Source organism: Protobothrops mucrosquamatus, unplaced genomic scaffold (assembly GCF_001527695.2).
Source record: "Protobothrops mucrosquamatus isolate PMUCROS unplaced genomic scaffold, P.Mucros_1.0 scaffold76, whole genome shotgun sequence".
In the NCBI taxonomy this organism is placed as follows: Eukaryota; Metazoa; Chordata; class Lepidosauria; order Squamata; family Viperidae; genus Protobothrops; species Protobothrops mucrosquamatus.
Genome location: NW_015386453.1, coordinates 1,263,667 through 1,286,791, shown reverse-complemented (window position 1 = coordinate 1,286,791; position 23,125 = coordinate 1,263,667). Strand labels below are relative to the sequence as shown.

Here is a 23,125-nt window from a genome sequence, read left to right as displayed (position 1 = left end):
GGAGTTGAAGTCCACGAGTCATAAAAGAGCCAAGGTTGACTACCCCTGAGTTAAAACCAATCCTTCGCAAGCAGAAATTGAATGATATATAAGGAAACTTTGGCAGTGAAAAAGTGAGGCTATGGATTTGTGAGTGGTTAAATTCAGAAATGAATTTAGAGACTTGCTCAACAGACCAAAGAAAAGGGCGTAATCTCAGCAAATAACAAATCTATAACATTACCGCTTTTGTTTTTACAACATGCTTGAAATTATGACAAGAAGCTCCTTTTGGGCAGACATATCCTTTCTCGGTCCAAGCTGTCTCACAAGGTTGTGGGGGAAAAGAGATAAAGGCAATCTACGCACCAGGTTGTGCTCTTGAATGAAAACAGGATAGAAATGAAATAACTTCACAATTCGTATTCTCTAAAGATCACAATTTTGAGCCTCAGATCCATTTGCAAAAAAGGATATAATTAGTCCCTAGTTCAGCCGCTCTGAGTCTGGCATCTTGTCGATATATTTGCTCAAGCTGCATTGGGTGCTGGTTTGCTTCAAGGTTTTGAAGGGTTCTGGAACAAAGGGAAATTGTTTAGTCTAAACTGTTGCTTTCTTACTTTTTGTAATTGGTTTTTGCACCAGAGAAATCTCATGCAAGCGTGGGAAACGTACATGGATGTGATATACTGAAGGAGGGAATAAGGGAGTGTACAGGAAAGATTGATGTCTTTCTTATGATGTAATGGCTCTGTTATCTGATTTTCATTGGCTAACAAAGTTTATAAAGCAATGCTACCAACTTTCTAAGTAACTCTGGACGTAACTCTGCCAGCGTTCCAGATTGTTGGCCACCCAGCTGCTTGATTTGATCAAATAAAGTGCTGCTTGATCAAGAAATCTCCGCTTGGGTTATCTGATTAGATTGATATGGTATCTCAAGTTCATGTAAGGTACTGGGACCTTACAGTTTGGTTATGATCTTTTAAGCCTTTCGTGTCAAAGGGCCAGATTATCTACAGAGCCTCCTTCACTCCATTACATTGGCCCATCTCACCTGGTCAGGCATGCTGTGGACCCCATCAATTATTAAACAATTTTAGCTGACAGGGTCCAGGAAGAGATCTTTCTCTGTCATTGCCCCCATCATTTGGAACATTCCCCCCACTCTGGGTGTAGCAGGCCCCCACTCTCCTGGCATTCTAGAAATGTCTGAAGACCCAGCTTACCAACTAGCTTGGGACCCAGAGAGGTGCATGCAGCCATGGGGCTGGTTAATCACTTGAAGCCCCTCCCCCTGCCTTTTAATTCTGAATTTTAAATATTTTATTTGTGTTTTGTTCTGACCAGCACTGATGGTGTTACCTAGTTAGGGTAATGAAATGTCTGCAAGAAAACAAGCAAGCTCAAAGAGCACCAAGGACCCCTCATTTCAACCCTGAGCTATAAATATTCTCCTTCATTGTTTTGATCTGTATTTGTATAGTTTTTATGTTTCTATGTCTTACTTGTAAGACATAAAAATTTATCACCCAGAGTCACTCTATGAAGATGAGCAGTTCCTATATGTGATGGATGGATGGCTGGCTGGATGGATGGATGCAGCTTTCTTCATCTCCAGACATCTCTGTTGGTAGATGACACCATTTAGCTGTACCAATTCAAACTTGACACCCAGATTTTCTTGGCATCCGTTTCCCTGAGTAATTCCTGCCCTGTGCTTTGAATTTTAAGAGATCTGTGCCACTGTCATTATTGTTGTTTGCAAAAAAGTTAATTAAAGCACGATAACTCACAAATCTTATCTGGTTGAAGAGTTGGCAAACAGTTTATCATGGGAACAGCCTTGCAGTAAAAAAGAAAAAAGAAAAAAAAAGGTTCCAGGAACTGGAAAGGCCAGAAAATAAAAAAAAAATCATTTGGATCCTCTGCAAATTCTTTCATCTCCGATGCAAGGCCAGACAGGTAGTCCTCAACTTACAACAGTTCATTTAGTGACTCTTTGAAGTTACAATAGCACTGATAAAAGTGACTTATGACCATTTCTCACACTTATGACCATTGCAGCATCCTCATGATTGGACCTAAATCCTCCAATCATGGGGTTGGAAGGGACCTTGGAGGTCTTCTAGTCCAACCCCCTGCTCAAGCAGGAAACCCTATACCATTTCAGACAAATGGCTGTCCAGTCTCTTCTTAAAAACTTCCAATGTTGGAGCATTCACAGCTTCTGAAGGCAGGTTGTTCCACTGGTTAAGTATTCTGTCAGGAAATTTCTCCTCAGTTCCAGATTGCTTCTCTCTTTGATTAGTTTCCATCCGTTGCTTCTTGTTTTGCCCTCAGATGCTTTGGAGAATTGCTTGACTCCCTCTTCTTTGTGGAAATCCCTGAGATACTGGAAGGCTGCTATCATGTCACCCCTCGTCCTTCTCTTCATTTAACTAGATCAGGGGTAGGCAACCTTGGCTCTTTTATGACTCATGGACTTCAACTCCTGAGCATAACTGGCTCAGGAATTCTGGGAGTTGAAGTCCATGAGTCATAAAAGAGTCAAGGTTGCCTACCCCTGAACTAGACATACCCAATTCCAGCAACTGTTTTTCATACGTTTACCTGCCCAAACACTAAAGTCTCTTCTGAGGATCTCTTGGGAAAGATGCACTCCAGGTAGTTCTCGATTTATATCATTTGTTTATTGACCTTTCAAAGTTACAACAGCAGTGGAAAAATGTTACTTAGGACTGGTCCTTGCACTTACGACTGTCCCAGCATCCAGCCCTTAGCAACCGGCTTGTATTTACGAGAGTTGCAGCATTCCAGGTCATGTGATTGCCATTGGCAACCTCAAAATCAATGAGGGGGAGCCATATTCACTTAAGGACAGCATGATTCGCTTAACAACTGTGGGAAGAATTCAGAGAAAGAAATATTTTGGGAAATATTAAAAAGGCAGAATATATTTCCCCAAAGGAATAAAGGAGAAGATCTTTAAAAAGACAGAAACCAGCCCCCAGAAATCAGCCCCAACCCCTAGGCAGAGGCCAGCTTTTAGAAATGCAAATTCAATAATCCTTTCAGAAAGGTTTAGAATAGAATAGAGCTCAACACAATTGTGGCAAAAACGCTGGTAAAATTGGGCCTGACTCACTTCAACAACCTTGCTTAGTAATGGAAATTCTAATTCCAATTGTAGTCGTAAGTTGAGGACTCTCCCTGTATGTTGCTTTCCAAAGGTTGTAAAGTCAGTTCAATCACTTTGTCCCTGAGCAAAATTAGAATAGAAGCCAAAAAACTACAATCTCAGACTTCATCCCCCCTTTCCTCCTTTCCCTCCACACCTTCTGCATTTCTAAACTCTGAACACAAACTTCAGCAGGGAAATGAAATGATACATTTGGAAGCAGTTACAGTGTGAAAACACGGAAACTTACAAGGAGAGGCAAGGTTGTTGGGGTGTTTTTTTTTCCAAATCTATGAGTGAGGCAGGATTATTCTCTAATAGAAGCTTCATCTGGAAGCTTTGTTGCTATCAAACAACTGTTTGTTTTCTTTAGGTTTAAAAAGAACAATTAAAAATGCATTATGTTGCTAGGGAATTAGTACAGTACAGATTTTATGGGCCTCTTTAGAAAACACTTGTTGAACAAGAGTGTAAATTTGATCAATAATAGTTCCTTCTGTTTCCAGAAGAGGGCAATCATGTGAAGCCTGTTCTAGTATAGTGAATAGCAGCTATTCTACTACAGCTGCAGAACACACTGCAGTTACTTGCCAAGTTTTGAACTCAGGGAGAGCATGGTGGAGACTATAAATGAATCTTGTTTTGACATCTGGATGACCCTTTATGTGCCAGGTTGCAATTCATAGTTTAATCAAGTCGTCATATTTGCATGCACTGAAAATACCTGCAAACTATTTCATCCAAATTCAAATACAAGCCGAGTGAATGGCCCTTGTACATATCAAGATGCATGTATACAAGTTTCTTACAAACAGCCCGCTTAATCTGTACGCTCCCTTCCCTGGTTTCCAAAAAGGAAGATTCCTTGAACGTTTAAAATTCATTTCATATGCAATTCCTTTGTTTTGAGAAGCAGTAGGTAATAGAGCAACTACTAGACCTTGTTTTCAAAAATTCAATTTTTATTATTAGAAATAAGTTACAAACTGTGCAATGTGATAGTTTTTTCAAAGGAATAAATTGCTGATTTTAATGAGACCGAAGCCCTGATCTTAAAGATTACATATTAGGAAGTTAAAATAGAAGGAAATCGCCCAGTTAGAGAAATCCTACCACCGTCATACGTTTTAGACCAGTGGTTCTCAACCTGTGGGTCGGGACCCCATTTGGGGTCGATCGACCATTTCATGGGGGTCGCCAAGCAAGGCTGTCCGCCATTTTTTTTGTCCGCCATTTTTTTCCCCTTTTCCGGTGGGTGCCTTACCTCCCTTGGGCTGGGCCAGCTGGTGGTCGGCCTGCTCCGTCTCTGCTGCTTGCCAGTTACGCCTCGCCCAGCGCAGGGGGCGGAACCACGCCTGTGCGGCGCTCTCGGGCAGGGAAAGTCCTCGACTTACGACCGGTTGGGTAGTCCTCGACTTACGACCGGTTTAGTCCTCGACTTACGGCCGGTTGGGGTCGCGGCATTAAAAAGGTTGAGAACCACTGTTTTAGACTATGATTTTAGCAAGCCACTCTGAGGCTTAGAACTTTTTCTTTCTCCTCAATTTACAGTATCAGACCAATAATAGAGCACTGTTGTGAAGACTGCAGCAAGAAAAGATGTCTGAAGTACTCTGAAAACTTGAATTTGTCAAATAAATGAGAAATGATCATGCTTATAAATACATTAAAAACAAGCAAAGTTCATTAAGGAACACCTTAGAGATTCTGGATAAAAAAGAAAAGCTGCTGAAGTTCCTCTAACCATTTTGTCAGTAAAATGTCTCTCTAGGGTAAATTCAGCAAGAGGGTCAGTGCTGGAGATTCTGTGGTCCTCTAGGTCAGTGGTGGCGAACCTATGGCACGGGTACCAGAGGCGGCACTCAGAGCCCTCTCTGTGGGCACGCACACCGTCGCCCCAGTCCTAGGCCTTCAGCTGGGTTTTATAAAACCTTTTCGCTTTAGGCCTCTGCCACCATGTACAAAAAAAAGGTTCAATCAATCAGTCAATTTCAACTTCTCACGGGAAAAAAAAATCTCGCAAAGTTGGAATTGATTGATCCTACCCAGTCTGCCGTTACCACCGCAGCGACGCCCACCCAATGGGCCACGCCCACCCAATGGGCCACACCCACCCGGCACTCGATGATGCATAAGTGGGTTTTGGGTTGCAGTTTGGGCACTTGGTCTCTAAAAGGTTCGCCATCACTGCTCTAGGTCATCATTTGCTACCATTGGCTGTACCTAGTGAAGGGCCACAGGTTTACCACTCTTCAGTCAATCTTTTTATGTACAGAGTTAAGCAACCTTAATATCCAAAATAAAATTTAAAGCTGGAACCATACGCATGCTGAGTCTTTCTTCCCAATGAATCTGCCTAAAAAGTGGAGGTAATCAAAAATATGGTAGTGCAAGCACAGAAAAACAGATCTTACCTCTTGCTTTCCACCCGTATGAATCATTCCTCAAAATGAGATATTAAAGATGAAATTCAGGCTATTGGCTAGCCCAGAGGTTTATTAGTAATATTTCTATACTTATCTTCTATTTAGTCAAGGAATTTTATGGAATCATGTCTGCGTCAGGCTAAAACCAAGAGACCTGAGGTTTAGTCCTGTCTCAGGCACAAAACCAGCTGGATGATCTTGAGCCAGTCATTCCCTCTCAGCTCTAGGAAGTAAGTGCAAACCACTTCTGAAAAACCTTGCCAAGAAAACTGCTGATTCTTTGAGAATCAGACCCAGTTGACAGAAGGGAAAAAAAAAGTTGGATACATGGGTACACACACACACACACAAAGCAAAGATTCAAAGGAGACAAACAAGATGATCCCTAATGTCAAATTAAAAGAATATATCTACAACTTTTTTTAACATTGGTGTGGAGGCTAAAGATAGCTCTGAAAGACTTGCAGTGCTCAGTTTGGAAGTGATACAGGAGGAAGCCATTTTTGCATATCCAGTAAGTAGGTTTTAAAAATGCTAGTAAGTGTTCCTTAAAGGGAATCTGTGTCCTACCAAAAAGAGGAAGAATTGCATTGGATAAGAAAGTTACAAACCGGCAAACTTGGCCAATTAGTAAATTAGGTATATGAAGAAATTGAAAATTATTGTATTAATTCTGAATGTAGATAGTTAACATGCTTTCTGATGTCAGCAGCCTCAGATCTATTATCTTAAGACTGGCTACAAATTCAGTTATCATTGTGGGCTTTACTGGAGGAGGAACAAGCCCTAATCAAACACACTGTAAAAATTCCACCAGACATTTCTTCTATCACAGCACTGAATTCCCGCTATTTCAGCCTCAGGGGCACTACAAAACCTAGTACGCAGGCTTACTCTCTTTTCCTTTACTGCAAGGAGCTTCTTCTGGATGTAGAAAGTCATTCATTTTAGAATACCATTTTAAATTACCTCAGAATGATAGTTGGAAGCCAATGAATCAAAATGCTGTTTTATTTTCTTTTTTAAAAAAATGTTTCGTATAAAAAAAAGGTGCGGTGGTTAAGGTGCTGGACTAGAACTGGGAAATAGTGAATTCTAATCTTCCTTTAGCTAGCTGGTGAGTCCTCTCAGCCAAATCTACCTAACAGTGTGGTTAAGGAAGAAGCACTATGGTATGTATAAATAATCCTCAATTTACAGCCACTCATTTAACAACTGCTAAAAATTATGACAGTGCTGGAAAAAGTGACTTACAAAAAGAGACATAAAATCAGGTATACTTAATAACCACCATGCTTAGCGGTGAAAGTTCTGGTCCAAATTATTGTAAGTCGAGGTATTTATGCCACACTAAGTACGCTAAAATAAAAGTGGGATATTTGTTTTTGAAGACGTTTTGTGTCTTTATTGCACAGATATAAATGAAAAGGCACAGGTTTGGCAATGACCAGCAAGTAATTCATGATCAGGGAGAGAAAGAAGAGATTAAAAATATTTTCCCACCACAATAGAAAATGCAAATAATTGTTACAATGTTTAATCATCTATCTATTCTTTTAAGTTGTCTATAAATGTGGCTCTGTAGCACCAATAATGGTGTTGCTAAATCTAGTTAGATTACAGGTAAAAAAAAATAACCAACTTTTTGAATCTGAAGTGAGAAATGATCGGGACTTCCTTTTTCCTAAAATACCTAAAAGCCAAAAAAAATCCCAAATAAAAATAGCTGTTTGGTTTCTAAAATGAGAAGTGTGTGGCTTTGGGAGGGGGGGGGAGTTTCAAAATGACCAGAAAGGATCATTTTTATAATTAGACTCTTTTGGGGGCAGAAGATGCAGAAAACACAGCATTTTGCAAAAGTCAAAAGAACATTTCATTTCTGAATGGCAGATTTTGTCTCCATCAAAGATTTCAGAATTTCTTCACACATGTAAAGAGCACGAGGGACATGGAAACAACCTGCAAAGAGAAAAAAGGGTTTATCTTCAAAATATTCAAAACTTCGTACACCTGGCCCCCTATCTGGTTTTTGTTATGTCCACCAGAGCCCTTTTCATCATTACAGTGCTGCCAAAATCAACAAAATGTTACAATAAAAGTACTCCTGACCTATATGGCATTGGTCTCTTTGTTCTAACAGGCTTACATTATAGTTTTATTGATTTCATGGTTTCTATGAAATTGGTTTCCTCTTCTGGGGAAACCAATATTGGTGGTGAATGGTGGTGAGTGGTGAATGGAATCCCATGAAGAGATCTGCCAGGCTAAGATTGTGTCTTGTTGGTGCACAATCTACAAAGCAGGACACTTCCATAAAGGAAACACAAACAGGGATAAGGAAATACATTATGATATTAGATAATATCTGTAGCTCAGGGATGAACTGTGGAGTTCTTGGCGCTCTCCAAGAGTGGTTGTTTGCTTACAAACACTTCATTATTCTACTAGGTAACATCATCAGTACAAGTCTTGGGACAAGTTTCACACACCCACACCCAATTTATATGCATTTGGACTATGTCTTACATATATTGCAGGAAAATGAGACGTACTCTTGCTTAATTACTTTTTGCATTCTATGGTTGAGCTCACAAGTTATTTTATTTCTGCCGATTTCCCATTTACACAGCTAGCCCCCTCCCCCTTATTATTTTTTATTTATTTTACCTTTAAATGGCCCTCCTTTGATTGTGAGAGCCACCTTGCCTTCCTGGCTCAGATACCCAAACCATTCTCCTGCTACCGGATCACGGAACTAAGGAAGAAGCAAACACGATAGCGACTATGCTAACATGGAACAACCAAAGAGCAGGGCAGAGGTAGAGAACAGGATGCTGGACTAAGATAAAGGGGAAGTAAAGTTCAGTGGGCACCTAATGCAAGTAGTCCTTGACTTACAACCATTTTTTTAATGAGCCTATGAAATTACAATTGCACTGAAAAAAGTAACTTATGACTGTTTTTCACACTTACAAGCATTGTAGCATCCCCATGGTCACATAATCAAAATCTGGATGTTTGGCAACTGGCATTTATTTATGATGGTTGCAGTGTCCCGGGGTCATGTGATCGCCTTTTGTGATCTTCTGACCAGCAAAGTCAATGGGGAAGCCAGATTCACTCAACAACCAATTACTAACTTAACAACTGCTGTGATTCACTTAACAAGTGTGGCAAGAAAGGTCATAAAATGGGGCAAAATTCACAACTTTCTTGCTTAGTGACAGAAATTCTGGTCTCAATTGAAGTCATAAGTTGAGGGCTACCATTATATTATCTAGGAACATTGTGAAAATAACAATTATTTCATGTAGGCTATCAATTCTGGATATATTAAAAGGGCACACAAGTAGGAGCCACACTTTCAAAAATGATTGTTCCCCCACTCCTGCACTCTATGTCATAATTTTTATTATTTTGCATATACAGAAATGTTTGCTGTCTTTGTTTAACAGTGCAAGTCTAATAAGAAGACTAATAAACATCCACATCTGGTAAAGAGTAGATATCTGTGATCAAGTAATAATATTGCTGTGTTGCGAAAGGATTTGTTCTGTTACAAACAACAACAGGATAATGAACCATCATCCTGTTGTTGTCCCCAGTATCCATTTAGGAATCCTTCCACAATTTATGAATACTAACCCTTCATGGTTCTTTGTGCTATGAGCAGGAAAGATGTGGAAAAGCATGGAACAGCATTGTCTGTATCTGAAGGCTAGAGATAATTGAAGAACTTATGATAGGAATTGTCTAGCACAATCTGGAGGATTCCTAATAACTTCAAGGTCTATAGAAAACATATTTAAGGCTCCTAGCAACAAAAATAATGGTGGTGAAAAATAAGCTACATTTATAGAAAAACCAAAGCATTCAATTTCTATTTTGATTATGAAGCTGTGAAAATGCTAGACTAGCACAGGAATTCAGATCCCCACTAGTAATGAAACCTCACTGAGTAACAATGGGCCATCTACTTTCTTTCAGCTCAGTCAGACTGAAAGGGGGAGTTGCTGTAGGGAAAAATGAGAGAAGAAAGTGCTTTGTGTGTTGCCAAAGAGCTCTGAAGGAAAGATGGGCTGGCTATACAGCTAAAAAAATTAAGAAATAACACCCCATTTTTATCAAATACATTAGGGTGTTGACGTTCTTCCAGATACCAAGCAAACAATCTATGCTCATACAAAACCATATTTAGTCCATCAAGGCTAACATTGCTTATGAAACATTAATAGCAATTCTCCAAGGATTCATGAAGTTTTACTGCAGAGTATTTTCTATCTCTATCTCTATTTCCCCACCTCTTTTCTAACTAACTGAAATATGCCTATTTCTCAAGGCTAAACAGATTCCATGATTCCCAACATTCAATCCTCAAAGGTACCTTAGCAAAGGTGTAATTGGCCACCTGGTGAAACAGCTCCAGAAGCTCTTGGTCTTCAGTTTCAGCAAAACCCATCAGAAATGCAACCATGGCCTCTGTGTGTGGCCACCAAAGTTTCATTCTCCACTCTAGCTGCAAAAAAGGGTGAAAGAAAAATAGAAAAAGGACTCCCTAATGTTTGAGGGGTGGGGTGGGATCTTCAGCTTTGTAGTGAAAATAAGACTTTACAGTCCATACCTGAGTGGGGCAGAAACCATCAACATCTTGGAAGGCAAAGAGTCCCCCATGTTCAGGATCCCAGCCTGAACGGAATGGCTGTTTCATGAATTTGTCCACTGCCTGAGACTGGAGGCCTGGGTTGAGCTGGCGCATGGCACAACGGAGCAAGAACCAGCCTGCTTCAATTGCATGACCTTGGAATGAAAATGAACAGAAAGGAACAAACCAAATTATTCAGAACATCTAGCTCCTAATTACAGTCAATTCATAAATTAGTACTAGACAACCTGTGCCCCATTGGGTCATTTGTTTCAGAGATATTTCCTTACCCAAACCGAAAAACAGAAAGGCCAAAAGCAGGGGAAAAAGCAGTAGGAGCAACATTCAACTTCCTGCCAGCTTCCCCATTGAACTTGGTTGTGGGAATTTGATGGGGAATCTGATCAGAAATTTCCCTTCCTTCCTATCTTCCCTTCCCTTCCCTTTCCAGCAGGGAGATAAGTGGCTGCTGCTGAGTGCGGGAGGGATTGTGAGATTGGCTGGGAAACTGTCAAGGAAAGTTGAAAATGAAGATCTCGTGACAGCAGCAGCCAGTAACACTGAAGCAGTCACAACTTTTCCAAATTTCATTCCCTTGGAAGACATTGGTCCTGAATTTTGGATACATTCTGTAATTTAGCCCATTTGAGGTACCTTGGTTCAAAACAGCCCTATGATGCACCATTTTGCCATTTCACATTAAAGGTCAGGACAAGAGTTTTAATAGTACATAACTTAATGTTGCACATAACCTGCAGAGATTAGAACGCTGGTTCTACTCTAGACTTCTTAATATCTCTATTAGCAGAAATATATTTATGCCAATAATTATTATACTCCCTAAGGTCATGTTTTCAAAGAATATGAATCATTTCTTAAAGTTTTGCATTTTTTTTAAAAAAAATGTGACTTGATGATGGTAATTATAGAGTAATGGTAAAAACAAACAACGCAGGCAGAGAAAAACTGCTGTATAAAGATCTCAGCACAAAGAAAAATCTCTCTCCATGAAGCAACACCATTTTGGGCAGCTCTGCTTTAGATTGAAAAAATATTACTTTTGATGGTCTCCATGTAAAAGAATTGCTTTATATGTAATCACTATATATAAAAGAATCCCCATCTTAAAACCCTTATGTTACTGGCAGTTTATGAACAAATTGCTTGCAGAGATAATTACATATGCATGATTGTAAAAAAAAACATGATAATCCGTTATTGTGTAAAATTTTACATGTATACATGCTTCAAAGGCTCTCGTGTTTTCTCTTCCTATGTTTTGTTATGTTTAATTAAACAAAGAATTGAAGGTGATCAAAATTAAAACAGGTTCACATACATATAAAGAAAATTTTCTTCTCAACCTTATGGATAATCTGCATCTTCCTCAGTCTTGGGTCCTCTGCCAGAGGCCTGAGAGCTTGAGAGTTCTGGTAGTACCTTAGCTATCCCTAGTACTGCATTTTTCTGGACAGAGAGCTCTGATGTCGTTCCTGGGATATGTTGAAGCCACTCCCCAAGTTAGGAGTTTCAGCCCAATGCACCCCTACCACAACTGGGACCACTTTGGCTTTTTATTTTCCACATCCTCTCTGATTCTTCCTTCAGGCCTGGTACTTCTCCAGCTTCTCACAGTCCTTCCTGATGTTGTCGTCACTTAGCACTGCAACATCTATCACTATCTTCTGATCCTTGTCTACTATGAGAATGTGTGTGTTTAATTTAATACAATTGTATATACACTCTATATATATTTCAAATTAGAGAATGCAAAAGCATCCTGGCCTCTGAGTCACTTTTTACCAGGATTCTGCTGTCTTCCCAAACACCCTGGCAATTCCTTGCCATCTTCAGAAACATTCTCCAAAACTGCAGCACCATTCCTCTACAAGAAAATAAGATGGCTGGTAATGCATCAGAGGTGAGGCAAACAGGTTTATGGAGAGGGAAGCTGGCCACACCCATTCCTTTACCTGAAGGTGACAGAGTATTCTTTGAGCAGACCAGTTGTCCAATTCCTTGAAGCGGCTTGCAGTCTCCCCATCTCCTTCTGACAGCTGATCCACCAAGTTGAGGAGCATCATGGGAATAGCCATAGAGTCATGTGGGAGAGCACCTGCCAGCTGAGGACGACCCAATTCAGAGGGATCCTCTCTCACCCAGTGCACGATGGCTTCCATCATTGCAAGGGCCTCCCTCTGCCAATAGGAATATCATTATAACCACAGTTTTATCTTTCAAGTATAGATTTTCTATTCCTGAGTTCCCTTCTATCCCCAGAGTAAACAAGAACTTAATTCTACAGGCATGGGATCAGACCTCATAGCGTAGAGGTTGCTGAGCAGCATGTGGTTTGAGTCTGCCTGGGCTCAGAACAGCATTTATAGGCTTACCACATTTTATTAACTTCAGGATCTTTTTGTTTATATTGGGATGGGGTGGGACAGCATCGGCATCTGCCCAGCTATTTCATCTATGGTAGAAATTAAATCCTGTAGCTTTTCTTGCAAACCACTACTTGTAAAGCCAAACATTATTCCTGCAAGACATCATTTCAGTCTTCTGACAGGCCATTTCCCTGTGGATATTCTTTCCCAGATTCTATCAGTAGAACCCATGTATCCATAGAGACCGGAAAACCATCTCTAACTGCAGCATCATGAGGTAAAGCGGGCCTACCCAATTTATGCCATTTTAACTATGTGCATTAGAGGTTGTGCCTGGTTTCAGGAAAGGACGCTAATCAGAGGGAAGGAGAATTAAACAGGTTTGAAGACCACGTAATTCTCCAGCAGCCTTTCCCAATGTGGCTCTCTCCAGTTGTATTAGATTATAACTGACCCAATTTTCACCAGCCCCAACCAGAGACATGGTCACTAAAACCAGCCCAAGAGCGCTGGAGGGTGCCAAATGGGAAATAGTTTTTAAAAAGTAACAGAAACTTTGATATTCAGCTCTCAAGTCTGACCTGGTAATGATATTCCCCTGTAGCTCGACCGAGCTCATCCAACCCAAGAACATAGAAACACTCGCTAAAAATGGTACGCTGGATTTTCACAGGCCGGCCATCACGGGTCAGGACAAAGGCACATTTCTGGGAAGGTGGAGCCACTCGTGCATGTCTCAGCAGGAATTCCCCTCCTTGGGAAAAGAAATGGAACTGGATAGTGGTATCTTACTTCTATTTCTTGTAGCTTGTGCCCAGAAAATGAGCTCAACCCATCCCTTCCCCTTTATATATATGCATTTCTTATGAAGCTCTTCATAGAAAACCAGCATAGCAGGAAGGCCGAGTGAGCTAGAATCCAGAAATAGCTTTACAGTGAAAAACAGAGTGTCCTGTACAACTATATTACAACTCCGCAGTTTACTTTTAGTTATTCTTATACTTACTTTTACAACTAGCTCAAGGCCACAAACATATCCAACACAACTCCCTCCTCCTGTTTTCCCTGCAACGACAGCCTTGTGAGGTGGGTTGGGCTGAGAGAGAGTGGCTGACCCAAGGTCACCCAACTGACTTTCATGGCTAAGGCGGGACTCCCCTGCTTTTTAGTCTGGTGTGTCTACAGTTTGTCTACTCAAAACAGTTCAAATATAAAGATTTACCTTCAGGGTTTTTCCTAGGATTATTTAATGAATGTAAATACCAAGTGTTATTACTATCCAGTTTGTGATATTTCACAGAATCCCAGAATGTAGAGTTGAAAGGAAGCACATGGACCATCTATTTCAATCTTCTGCAATGTGCAGGAGAACCGAGCACACCGTCATTAAGAGGTGACTATCCCACCTCTTCTTTAAAACCCTCAGAGATGATGAACCCACAACCTGCTGCCAGGAAGTTTTTTCCTATACATTTAAATGAAATCTAGTTTCAACTTATATGCAATATTTCTGGTCCTAGTGTCTCTGCCCATGGAAAATAGTTCTTGATCACTTTCCCTACAGTTTCCCTTTATGTGCTACAATATCTTCCCTCATTTGTCTTTTCTACAGACTGAACATCCGTAGGACCTTTAGTCTGTCATTATAGGACATGATCCTCAAATCCAAGTATCATTTTTGTTGTTCTCTTCTGAATCTTTTCTAACCTATCTGGAAATACAGATATCCAAAATCATATACAGCACTTCATATCAGTTTTCACAAGTACCAAGAAGAAAGGAATAATGACTTCATGCATCATTGATACATTCTTTTAATGCAGCCCAGAACTGGATTCGTCTTTCTAGCAGTTATTGAAAGACAAATCAGATTTGTCTTTCTAGCAGCTATCTCACACTGCTGATGACCATAGCCCAAAGTCTTCTTCAGATGAAGTGTTTCCAATCCATAAATCCCCCATTTTTTATGTTTGTCCCTCAAACCCATCACTACTCCAAAGCATTAGATCTTTCAAGTTTATCTCCTCCTTCCTAACTGACTTAGCCATCGAAGACTTCAACCCCTCACACAATTTGAAAACCTACCCTGAACATCAAGCCTTCTCAATTTGTTTAAAATCAGTGAACAACATCTTTAATTTTCAAAGCATGTTGAATGTGGGCACATTCTCAAAATAAGTGTCATAGTCAGCTTCAGAATACCTATTTACCAAAAAGCAAATGAGAGACTTTCTCATGTCATGAGGGTGGCACTTTGCTTTGGAAAAATGTTAACTTTTCACTTTATTTTCATTAACATATACTAAAATTGGTAGGTCAAGGGAAGTTGTGTGTTCACTTGGAGCCCTAGGGTCTCGTGCTGATAACATAAAAACAAGCACAGCAAGGAAAGTTACCTGCTTTTGCTGCCTGTAGGAGTTCTGGACGCTGGAATCTTGGTACTTTTCGATACAACCGACTATACATCCATACCTTGGAGGAAAAAGATTGCAGAAATCCAACTGAGTTCTCTGGTATGTGTCATGACCCACCACCTAACCAAATGTGGTAAAAAAGGTTCTTGCCAAGAGACGATCCTTTGGATGAACAAGTAAACAGCTGGAACTGCAGCCCAATATGAGCAAAGTTTACAGGATTGCTTTCTACTCTCTCGTCTACCCTATGACATTTTTCCCTTCCAGGGTTAATGTCTGCCTTCTGCTTAGTGCTAAGAATAATGCCAGGATGTGCTTGTTCACAGTTATTCACTAACCAGCCCTGTATTTAACTTCCAAAGTAGAGATGGGGAACCTGTGACCGTCTACATCAGGGGTGTCAAACTGCTGGCCCGCAGGCCCGTTGCATCAAATGGAGGCCGCGCCCACCCCAGCTCTGGCAATGCAAAAAAAGTCACAATACGTCGCAACACATCACATGATGTGGCAAGTTTGACACCTGTAGTCTAGATATTGCTAATTACATTGCTAATTACAATCTCTTATTGGCTGGGGTTGTTGGAAGATGTAATTCATCAATATCTGGAGGACTACCAGTTCTTTTCTCCTATTCTAAAGATATATGTGAGAGCTCAGGACAGAAATATTACATTAAAAAACATTTTCCTGAATATCGATATTCCCACAATCTGCTAAACATCTTACTCTGCTTTGTGTGCATCTTTTAAATCAAAATCCTAGGTTTACCCATGCCATCCAAGTCCACAACAGTTATCAACCTAGGTTTATGCAAATCAAAATGCATAATTTACAATAAGCATTTCAATTCAAAATTATGGCTGCTCCAGATTTAAAGAATGTGGTATATCTATAGCTTTGGTTGTAAGAGCCACACACAATTAGAAAAAGTTGCAGATGCTCCTACCTTTTGGCTTAATCTATGAGGTGAGCAATGGGAAAGGATTGGCAGAATTTCTCTGCATTTAAAGACAAGAAATTCCACATGTTTCAAATGTAATTGAATCTTTTATCTTTTTTATTCCATCCCTTCTAAATGAATCATGAAGCCAGGATTCAACAAATTCCCAAGGCTCACATTTTTATGATTTGTATTAAGGAAGCTTGCCTCAGTTTACTTTCCCAACTTTCAATGGGGATAAAAACAGAAAATCTGAAAGTTACCTGTCGACCTTGTAGCCATACATACTTCAGATCATCATAAACCTTTCCAGTCTGGTCCAGACATGTAAAGAACCCTCTGGAAAAATAAAAGAGGCAGCAGCATTTAGAACAAGAAAGAAACTGAAAGCTTTTTTTAACTTGGTTTCCAGAAGTATTGTACTACAACTCCCAGAATTCCTAGCCAGCAACTTAAATGTCTCTGAGAAAGAAAAAGAGGAACTAAACAGCGATTCCCAGAAACAGCATTAACAGGGCAACTAGCAATATTTTTTTAAACAAAGGCATCTGTAGCTAGCTTCTTCAAGAAGCAAAGAAAATAAGTTATCTTAGCAAATTTTGAATACTATTGAGAAGGAGAAAGAGCTGATCCACATATTATGTCACCGTTTGCTTCTCTGTGTTTTGCTGAAGAAACTACCTTTAGTTATGTTCATTAAAAAAAAAACACTAACCACAAGCAAAATATAAATTAAGCTTAGCATGATGTGTGAATCCAACCACAGCCAGATCTGATATGTGATACATCATAAATCCAGAGTATGCTGGACATTAATGCCTATTATTCTCAAGTAATAATCCAGGACTGCTAAGAGCTACAAACCTACAATGGCTGGGCTATATGGGAAAAGCATCCCCTCGTCTTAAAAAGGTTTCTTTCTGCATCCTTTCGATTTTTTAATAGAGTTTGCTTAAAAATAGCATCAACAGTAGCAAGCATACGGTTCCTATTCCTTTCAAGTATGCTTTTAATAGTTTAAGTTTAAGACTAGGTTATATTCGTATCACGCATGATCATCTGAACTACCGTTTACTCAACTCGTCTGCGAATTCACACGATGCCCTGTATTCTAAACCAACCGCATCGGCTTGGCTTGCACTGCACAGGAAATCTAAGAGCTGCATTTCACAGACCGAAGCTCACCCATATTCCTTATCGTGGGAGTGCCGTAGCCAAAAATCCACCACCGAGTCCAGCTCTTGAGAGATTCGTTCCTGCCAGCTGTGCAGCGTTTTCTGCCGATCCATTTCTGCTGCTTAGTCTAATTGAGCTCTGACAAATCCAGAGATCTAACTATTATTGCCGCTGGTGAAGCAAATCGAGGCATCAGCACATTCTCGTATGTGACCCGTGCTTTTTTTAAAAAAAAAATCTAACCAATTAGTGAGTCGCTGATCATATGATTTGTCTGAGTCACCTGATCCTAGTCCAAAGGAGTGGGGGAAGAGTTGTTTTGGAGATATTTTTTTCCCCTAGAATCTTTTTTAACCCTAAAATTGCTGTGAACTGCTCCCGACCCTGGCAGAATAATAACAAAAAAAAAACCAAAACAAAAAAAAACCAAGATAACCGCTATCTTTCACCTTTAATTCCCGGGCCCGCTGATGTATATAAAACTTTCCCTTGTAAAATCTACAGCACTGTTAGTGGATTCTTTGCGCATAGCATTTTAAAGCACTTCGGGAATCCGTACGGAGCAACTAATTACCCAACTCTGGGCATAGAGACTAATCACAGAAGCAGCGATTTCTTTAAGGCAGGGGCGGGCAATTAAGCTTTCTTCCACTGATTTATCGCCGGGATTCCTTGTGTGTAAATCAACAAAGCGTTTTCCACTTCGAATGATTTAGTAATGGTGACAACCGGCGGCGATTTAAAATTAAGATAGTGAAATTAATAAATGAATTAATAAATTTAATTAATAAATTAAATTTAAATTAAGATAGTGAAAACAACAAAGATGGTCGAGAAACGGGAGCAGATTTGTGGATAGTATCTGCGCAGAGATCGCCCTGCCAGGGATCCCTCCCTTCTCTTTTTGCCTTCCTGAACCTTTACGCAGCTGTGTTCCGCTGTGGGCTTGAGCTCTGCAGAAAAACAATGCATCGTATTCATCTGAAAAAAAACACAATAACCCAGAAACCCTAGATTTAAACTGAGCCTAACCACTCCCAAGTAAATAGATGGAGGGGGGACCATTCCTGACTAAGCAAATAATATCTTGGCAGGCAGAATCCCCCCCCCCCATACATTAAAAATGCAAGACAGTATTTTCCTTTGCATATAGGCATACGGAGTGCTAAAACATCTACTATTCTTCCTTCTTGAGAAGACATACATGCATTTCTGACTCAGGATGGAAAATACATTTCCCATACCCAGTCGATACAATTCAAGCCACATCCCTTTTATTTGCTCACTATTTATTGCTCACTATTTAATACACAGCATAACATTTTAAAGGCATTTTAATTTATAAAACCTGTGGAAATCAATGGGAATAAACCCATCAATTGTCTCTTATCTAAATATAATCTTAAGTTCTTTGGGGCAGAGTTGGATCTCTTGTTCATTCTTACATTACTCAGTTGCAATGTAGTATATTGTCAGAGGAGAGTTCTAATGATTTAGAAAAGTCCCATATATTTCAAATGTATGCTTGGGCATTTCTGCAGTACAAAGAAAAGGCTTCAGTTTTAGTCTTCTAAGTTGTTTCAAAGTTTTTACAAGCATGATTCTATTGTAATGCTTATAACAGTCCTGCAAGGTAAGCTATTACAATTATTAAGCTCAAGGGGATAGGGCAGATTGGGAAGGGCGAGGCAAGCATATGAGCTGTGAAGGGAATTTGTTAAAGACATCTCATATAAATGCTTTCCTGTGGAACAGCCTTCACAGCAGCACCCCAGTTCAGAAAAAAAGGCTCCTAAGGAAGAATTTCAAGGTGGTCCTTGATGTACGACCATAATTGAGCCCCAAATTTCTGTTGCTAAGCAAGACATTGTTAAGTGAATTTTGCCTCATTTTACAACTTACCTTGCAACACTTAAGTGAATCACTGCAGTTGTTAAGTTAATAACATAATTGTTAAGTGAATCTGGTTTCCCTGTTGACTACTTGTCAGAAGGTTGCAAAAGGTGATCAGATGACCCTAGGACAACTGTCATAAATATGAGTCATTTGCTAAGCATCTGAATTTTAATCACCTGACCCTGGGGATGCTACAATAGTCATAAGTGTGAAAAACACATGTCATGTCAGTTTTCAGTGTCATTGCAATTTTGAGTGGTCACTAAATGAACTGTTGTAAGTTGATGACTACCTGTACTGTATATTTGTCTCCATGTCCTTACCCCGTTCCTGGAAGTTAATACGCACCAGTGAACTCAACAATTGGTTCAATGCTTTTCCTTGATAATCCAAATGAGTGGCCCAAGGCAATTGCCTCCATTTGCCCAAGGGCAGCCTAAGATTTTGCTGCCCTTGGCTTTAGGCATAATAGGAGACAACATGGATAGCAATTGTAGACCTTCCTTCAGATCAAACAGCTTCATCCCATCTTTCACTGCACCCCGATTTAGGAGTGTGGTGTTTTATTCTCCAAGGGAAGGGGTTTTCAAACAAGTGACCAGTAGGCCGTCATTCCTGGCCCTCAAAATATGGTGAATGCCTGTCTCAATTGGCCCAATGGCATACTACGTAGAACACAGATTGGTTCCAAAAGAAAATAGTCTGCACTTGCTCAGGAGCTATTTAAACCTTCTTCCCGCTCTCTCAGAGCTCCAGAAGTCCTGATACTGAGGCCTGGAACACCTAGCAGACGGGAAGATCCAAGCGGACTCCTCCTTTGGTCAATTGCTCCTTCCAAGCTATCGGCTCCTGGGAGAAACCCGGTATGTCCTTTTGCCGACGAAGGACAAAACCCGGGAATTTCCTCAGGGAGCCGCTGCTCAGCCTCGAGTCCCAGCAGCGGCAGGCGTGGCTGCTTGCGCGCGCTTGCAAGCACCTTATCTTGCTCCTGGGAGGAAACTGAGGAACAACCTGCTTTGGCGCAGTACCTTCCCTCCCTCGCAGTTTGAGAAGCGAAAAGGCAGAGGCGGGTGCCCTAGGAGTAAGAGAGCCACCATGGGGGGAGGGAGGAGTTGGGAGGGGGAAGTAATCCGGCAAAAAGTAAGAACGTCCTAAGTTTTCCTCTAAGCTACCGGTTTTTCGCTGCCGTCGAGAGACGGGCGACCGGATTCCGGGGGAAGCCACCCTTGGGCCAGATGATGTGGCAGCGCCTGAGTCCCCAACTTCTCTCTTTGCAGGTTCTGGCGGAGACGCCCCATGTTCAGACGTTCACACCTCAAAATCCTGCTTATTGGGAATTCAGGGTAAGCCACCGACAGCACGAAGCTTTTGGGGGGAGGGCGCGCGGACCTCACCCTCCCAGCCCCCCTTAGAAAGACAAAAGTCCGGGGAGAGCGCGCAGGAACGAGACGACCCAGGGTTTGTTTGCTGAGTGGGTGTGTAGGCTGCAATAAAGGCACTTGCTACCTCTCAGGGAAACGGCAGCTCGGGGAGGGAAGAGGGACGCTGAGGTCACCTCTCTATCCGAAGTGGATCTAAAGGCCGAGGGCTCTTTCCTCCCTGACTTTAAGCACAGCCTGAACCTGGTATGGCAAACTTTGTCTTCCATGTGCTCCTTACATCGTCTTCCTCCCATTCCCTATCCTAGCTGAGGCAGGTTAAAATAGACTTTCATCAGATTGTGCAAAACAGGGGTGCACCAATAATTCTGACCATGGATTTTGTTGGGGCACAGCCCTCAAACTCAAATCTGCTCCAGAAACAAGCGTTTTGAGTGGACAGAGGACAAAAAAGGCAAGATCCGCAGTAGTAGAAAAAAACTGATCAGAAGGTAAATGAAGGAATGATGGGTTGCTGATGGAAGCAGATGGTTGGTGACATCATCTACAACTGAGTTTCTGTGATCCCACTTTATATTCAACAACTCATCCCAGAGGATACAAATGCTTCATGTTATGACTAAGTTGAGAGCCAGTTTGGGTTAAGGCACCAGGCTAGAAATGTGAAGACTGTGAGTTTTGGTCCTGCTTTAGGCATGCAAGTTACAGTAGTGGCCAAAATTGTGGAAACCTTTTGGGAAAAGTGCACAGTAGAAATGCCACCTTTGGTTAAGTTTCCACCAATTTTTCTTCTAATTTCTTTATAACTGTAGCCTTGTTCACTTAATACTATTTTACATTGCTTTCTGGGCAACCAGTTAACTCTTTGCACCATTACTTTAATTTTATTATGTTTTACAAGCTCACTAAATGAAATAACACAAAAAAAACCAACCAACTTGATAGCAATCACATAACACACTGACAAATGTCCTCCTCTCAGCTTCAATACATGACATTAATAACTGAATCCTACTGTGATCTGACTGGCTCATTGCCAAAACAAGTTGGCACCTGATTGGCTCTCTAAACACTCATGCTCATTGGCTACAATCAGATGAAGGAAAGCTACCTGATATCAACCTAACCAAGTTGTGCTTCCTTTTTCTGGTTATTTGGCTATAACTTTTCATAGAATAAAGTACAGATAATTGAACAAACTTTGTTGCATTACATGCTTGATTAAATTATCTTTCCACTGATATATAATTTTATGGTACTATTCCCCCCCAAAAGTGGTGTTGTTAGTCATCAAACCTCAAAAATACACTTTTCCCAAAAGGTTTCCACGATTTTGGCCACTACTGTAGCTGGGTGACTAGTCATTCTCTCTTAGCCAAACACCCCTCATGGATTTGTTGTTGTGGGGGGAAATAGGAGGAAGAACTATTAGGTATGTTTGTCACCTGGAGTTATTTATAAAAAAATAAAATGGAGATAAATGAGGAAGAAAGGCGAGTGATAGGAAGATTGATGGGCCACTGGACATGCACCATGCAGGGGAAGAAAGGAGCAAGGCAACCCAACCTGGTATTATTCGCCCTTTGAATCCTTTCTGGAATAGGAGAGGAGCAACTAAAATGACCTCACCCGCAGTGCTCATGAGGACTCTTGTAGCATCCTTTCCACTGTATTAAAAGGCATAAATTTTTGTGAGCTACAGCTCACTTCATCAGATGCATAAACTGGAATGAGGAAGGAAATGGAAGGTAGATTATACAGATACAGGTGAGAGAAATTATAAGTATCTTATCAATTGGCAATGAGGGTGGCGAGGTCTAATTACTACTCTAATTACTACTACACCCTCATTGCGTCATCAGATAACCGCCCGGCCTCCCTCTTCAGGGTGACCCGCTCCCTCCTTCAATTGAGGGGGGGGACCCCCTGGTGGGGAAGGCTGAGGAGTTTGCACAATATCTGCATGACAAAGTCGCTCGGATCCGAGAGGGTTTGGACTCTGACTGGGTGGCCCCGGGGGAGGTGGTGGGAGCAGGTCTTGAGACTATTATATGGGAGGAGTTTGACTCTGTGGCTCCCGAGGACGTGGACAGGATCCTGGGGAGGCTGAATGCAACCACATGTTTATTGGATCCGTGTCCCTCCTGGCTGGTACTGGCGGCTCGGGAGGGTACACGAGCCTGGCTCCAGGGAACGCAACTTGGGTGTCCTCCTGGATGACTGGATGACCAGTTGGCGGCCGTGACCAGGGGGGCGTTTTATCAGGTTCGCCTGATTCACCAGTTGCGACCTTTTCTGGACCGGGACGCCCTGCGCACAGTCACTCATGCCCTTGTCACCTCCCGCCTGGACTACTGCAATGCTCTCTACATGGGGCTCCCCTTGAGGAGCACCCGGAGGCTCCAGCTAGTCCAAAATGTGGCCGCGCGGGCGGTGTTGGGAGGGACTCGTCGCTCCCATGTAACACCGCTGCTGCGCGAGCTGCATTGGCTGCCGGTGGCCTTCTGGGTGCGCTTCAAGGTGCTGACCATCATCTTTAAAGCGCTCCATGGCATCGGACCTGGATATCTCCGAGACCGCCTCCTGCCGCAGATTACCCCCCATCGACCTGTACGCTCCCACAGAGTGGGTCTCCTCAGGGTACCGTCGGCCAGACAGTGCCGGCTGGCGACCCCAAGGGGGAGGGCCTTCTCTGTGGGAGCTCC

General features: G+C 41.5%; 2 protein-coding genes across 2 annotated transcripts in view; one reads left to right on the top strand and one right to left on the bottom strand.

Moving 5' to 3' along the window:
* Positions 1 to 6,661: 6,661 nt before the first annotated feature.
* On the bottom strand, positions 6,662 to 17,350 carry RENBP (renin binding protein). The gene is made up of 10 exons (XM_015812248.1): positions 17,155 to 17,350; positions 16,233 to 16,308; positions 15,012 to 15,087; positions 13,197 to 13,369; positions 12,202 to 12,426; positions 12,032 to 12,113; positions 10,208 to 10,383; positions 9,971 to 10,102; positions 8,254 to 8,341; positions 6,662 to 7,545 (listed from the first exon to the last, which is right to left on the bottom strand). The coding sequence occupies exons 1-10, from the start codon at positions 17,256 to 17,258 to the stop codon at positions 7,460 to 7,462; spliced, it is 1,218 nt and encodes a 405-aa protein (XP_015667734.1). The 5' UTR covers positions 17,259 to 17,350; the 3' UTR covers positions 6,662 to 7,459.
* A 2,743-nt stretch (positions 17,351 to 20,093) lies between these two features.
* Positions 20,094 to 23,125, top strand: part of LOC107284235 (ras-related protein Rab-7a) — a 10,649-nt gene continuing 7,617 nt past the window's right edge. The window contains exons 1-2 of the mRNA XM_015812262.1: positions 20,094 to 20,122; positions 20,319 to 20,384. Of these exons, the coding sequence (XP_015667748.1) occupies positions 20,338 to 20,384 (47 nt within the window). The 5' untranslated portion in view covers positions 20,094 to 20,122; positions 20,319 to 20,337. The remainder of the gene's footprint in view (positions 20,123 to 20,318; positions 20,385 to 23,125) is intronic.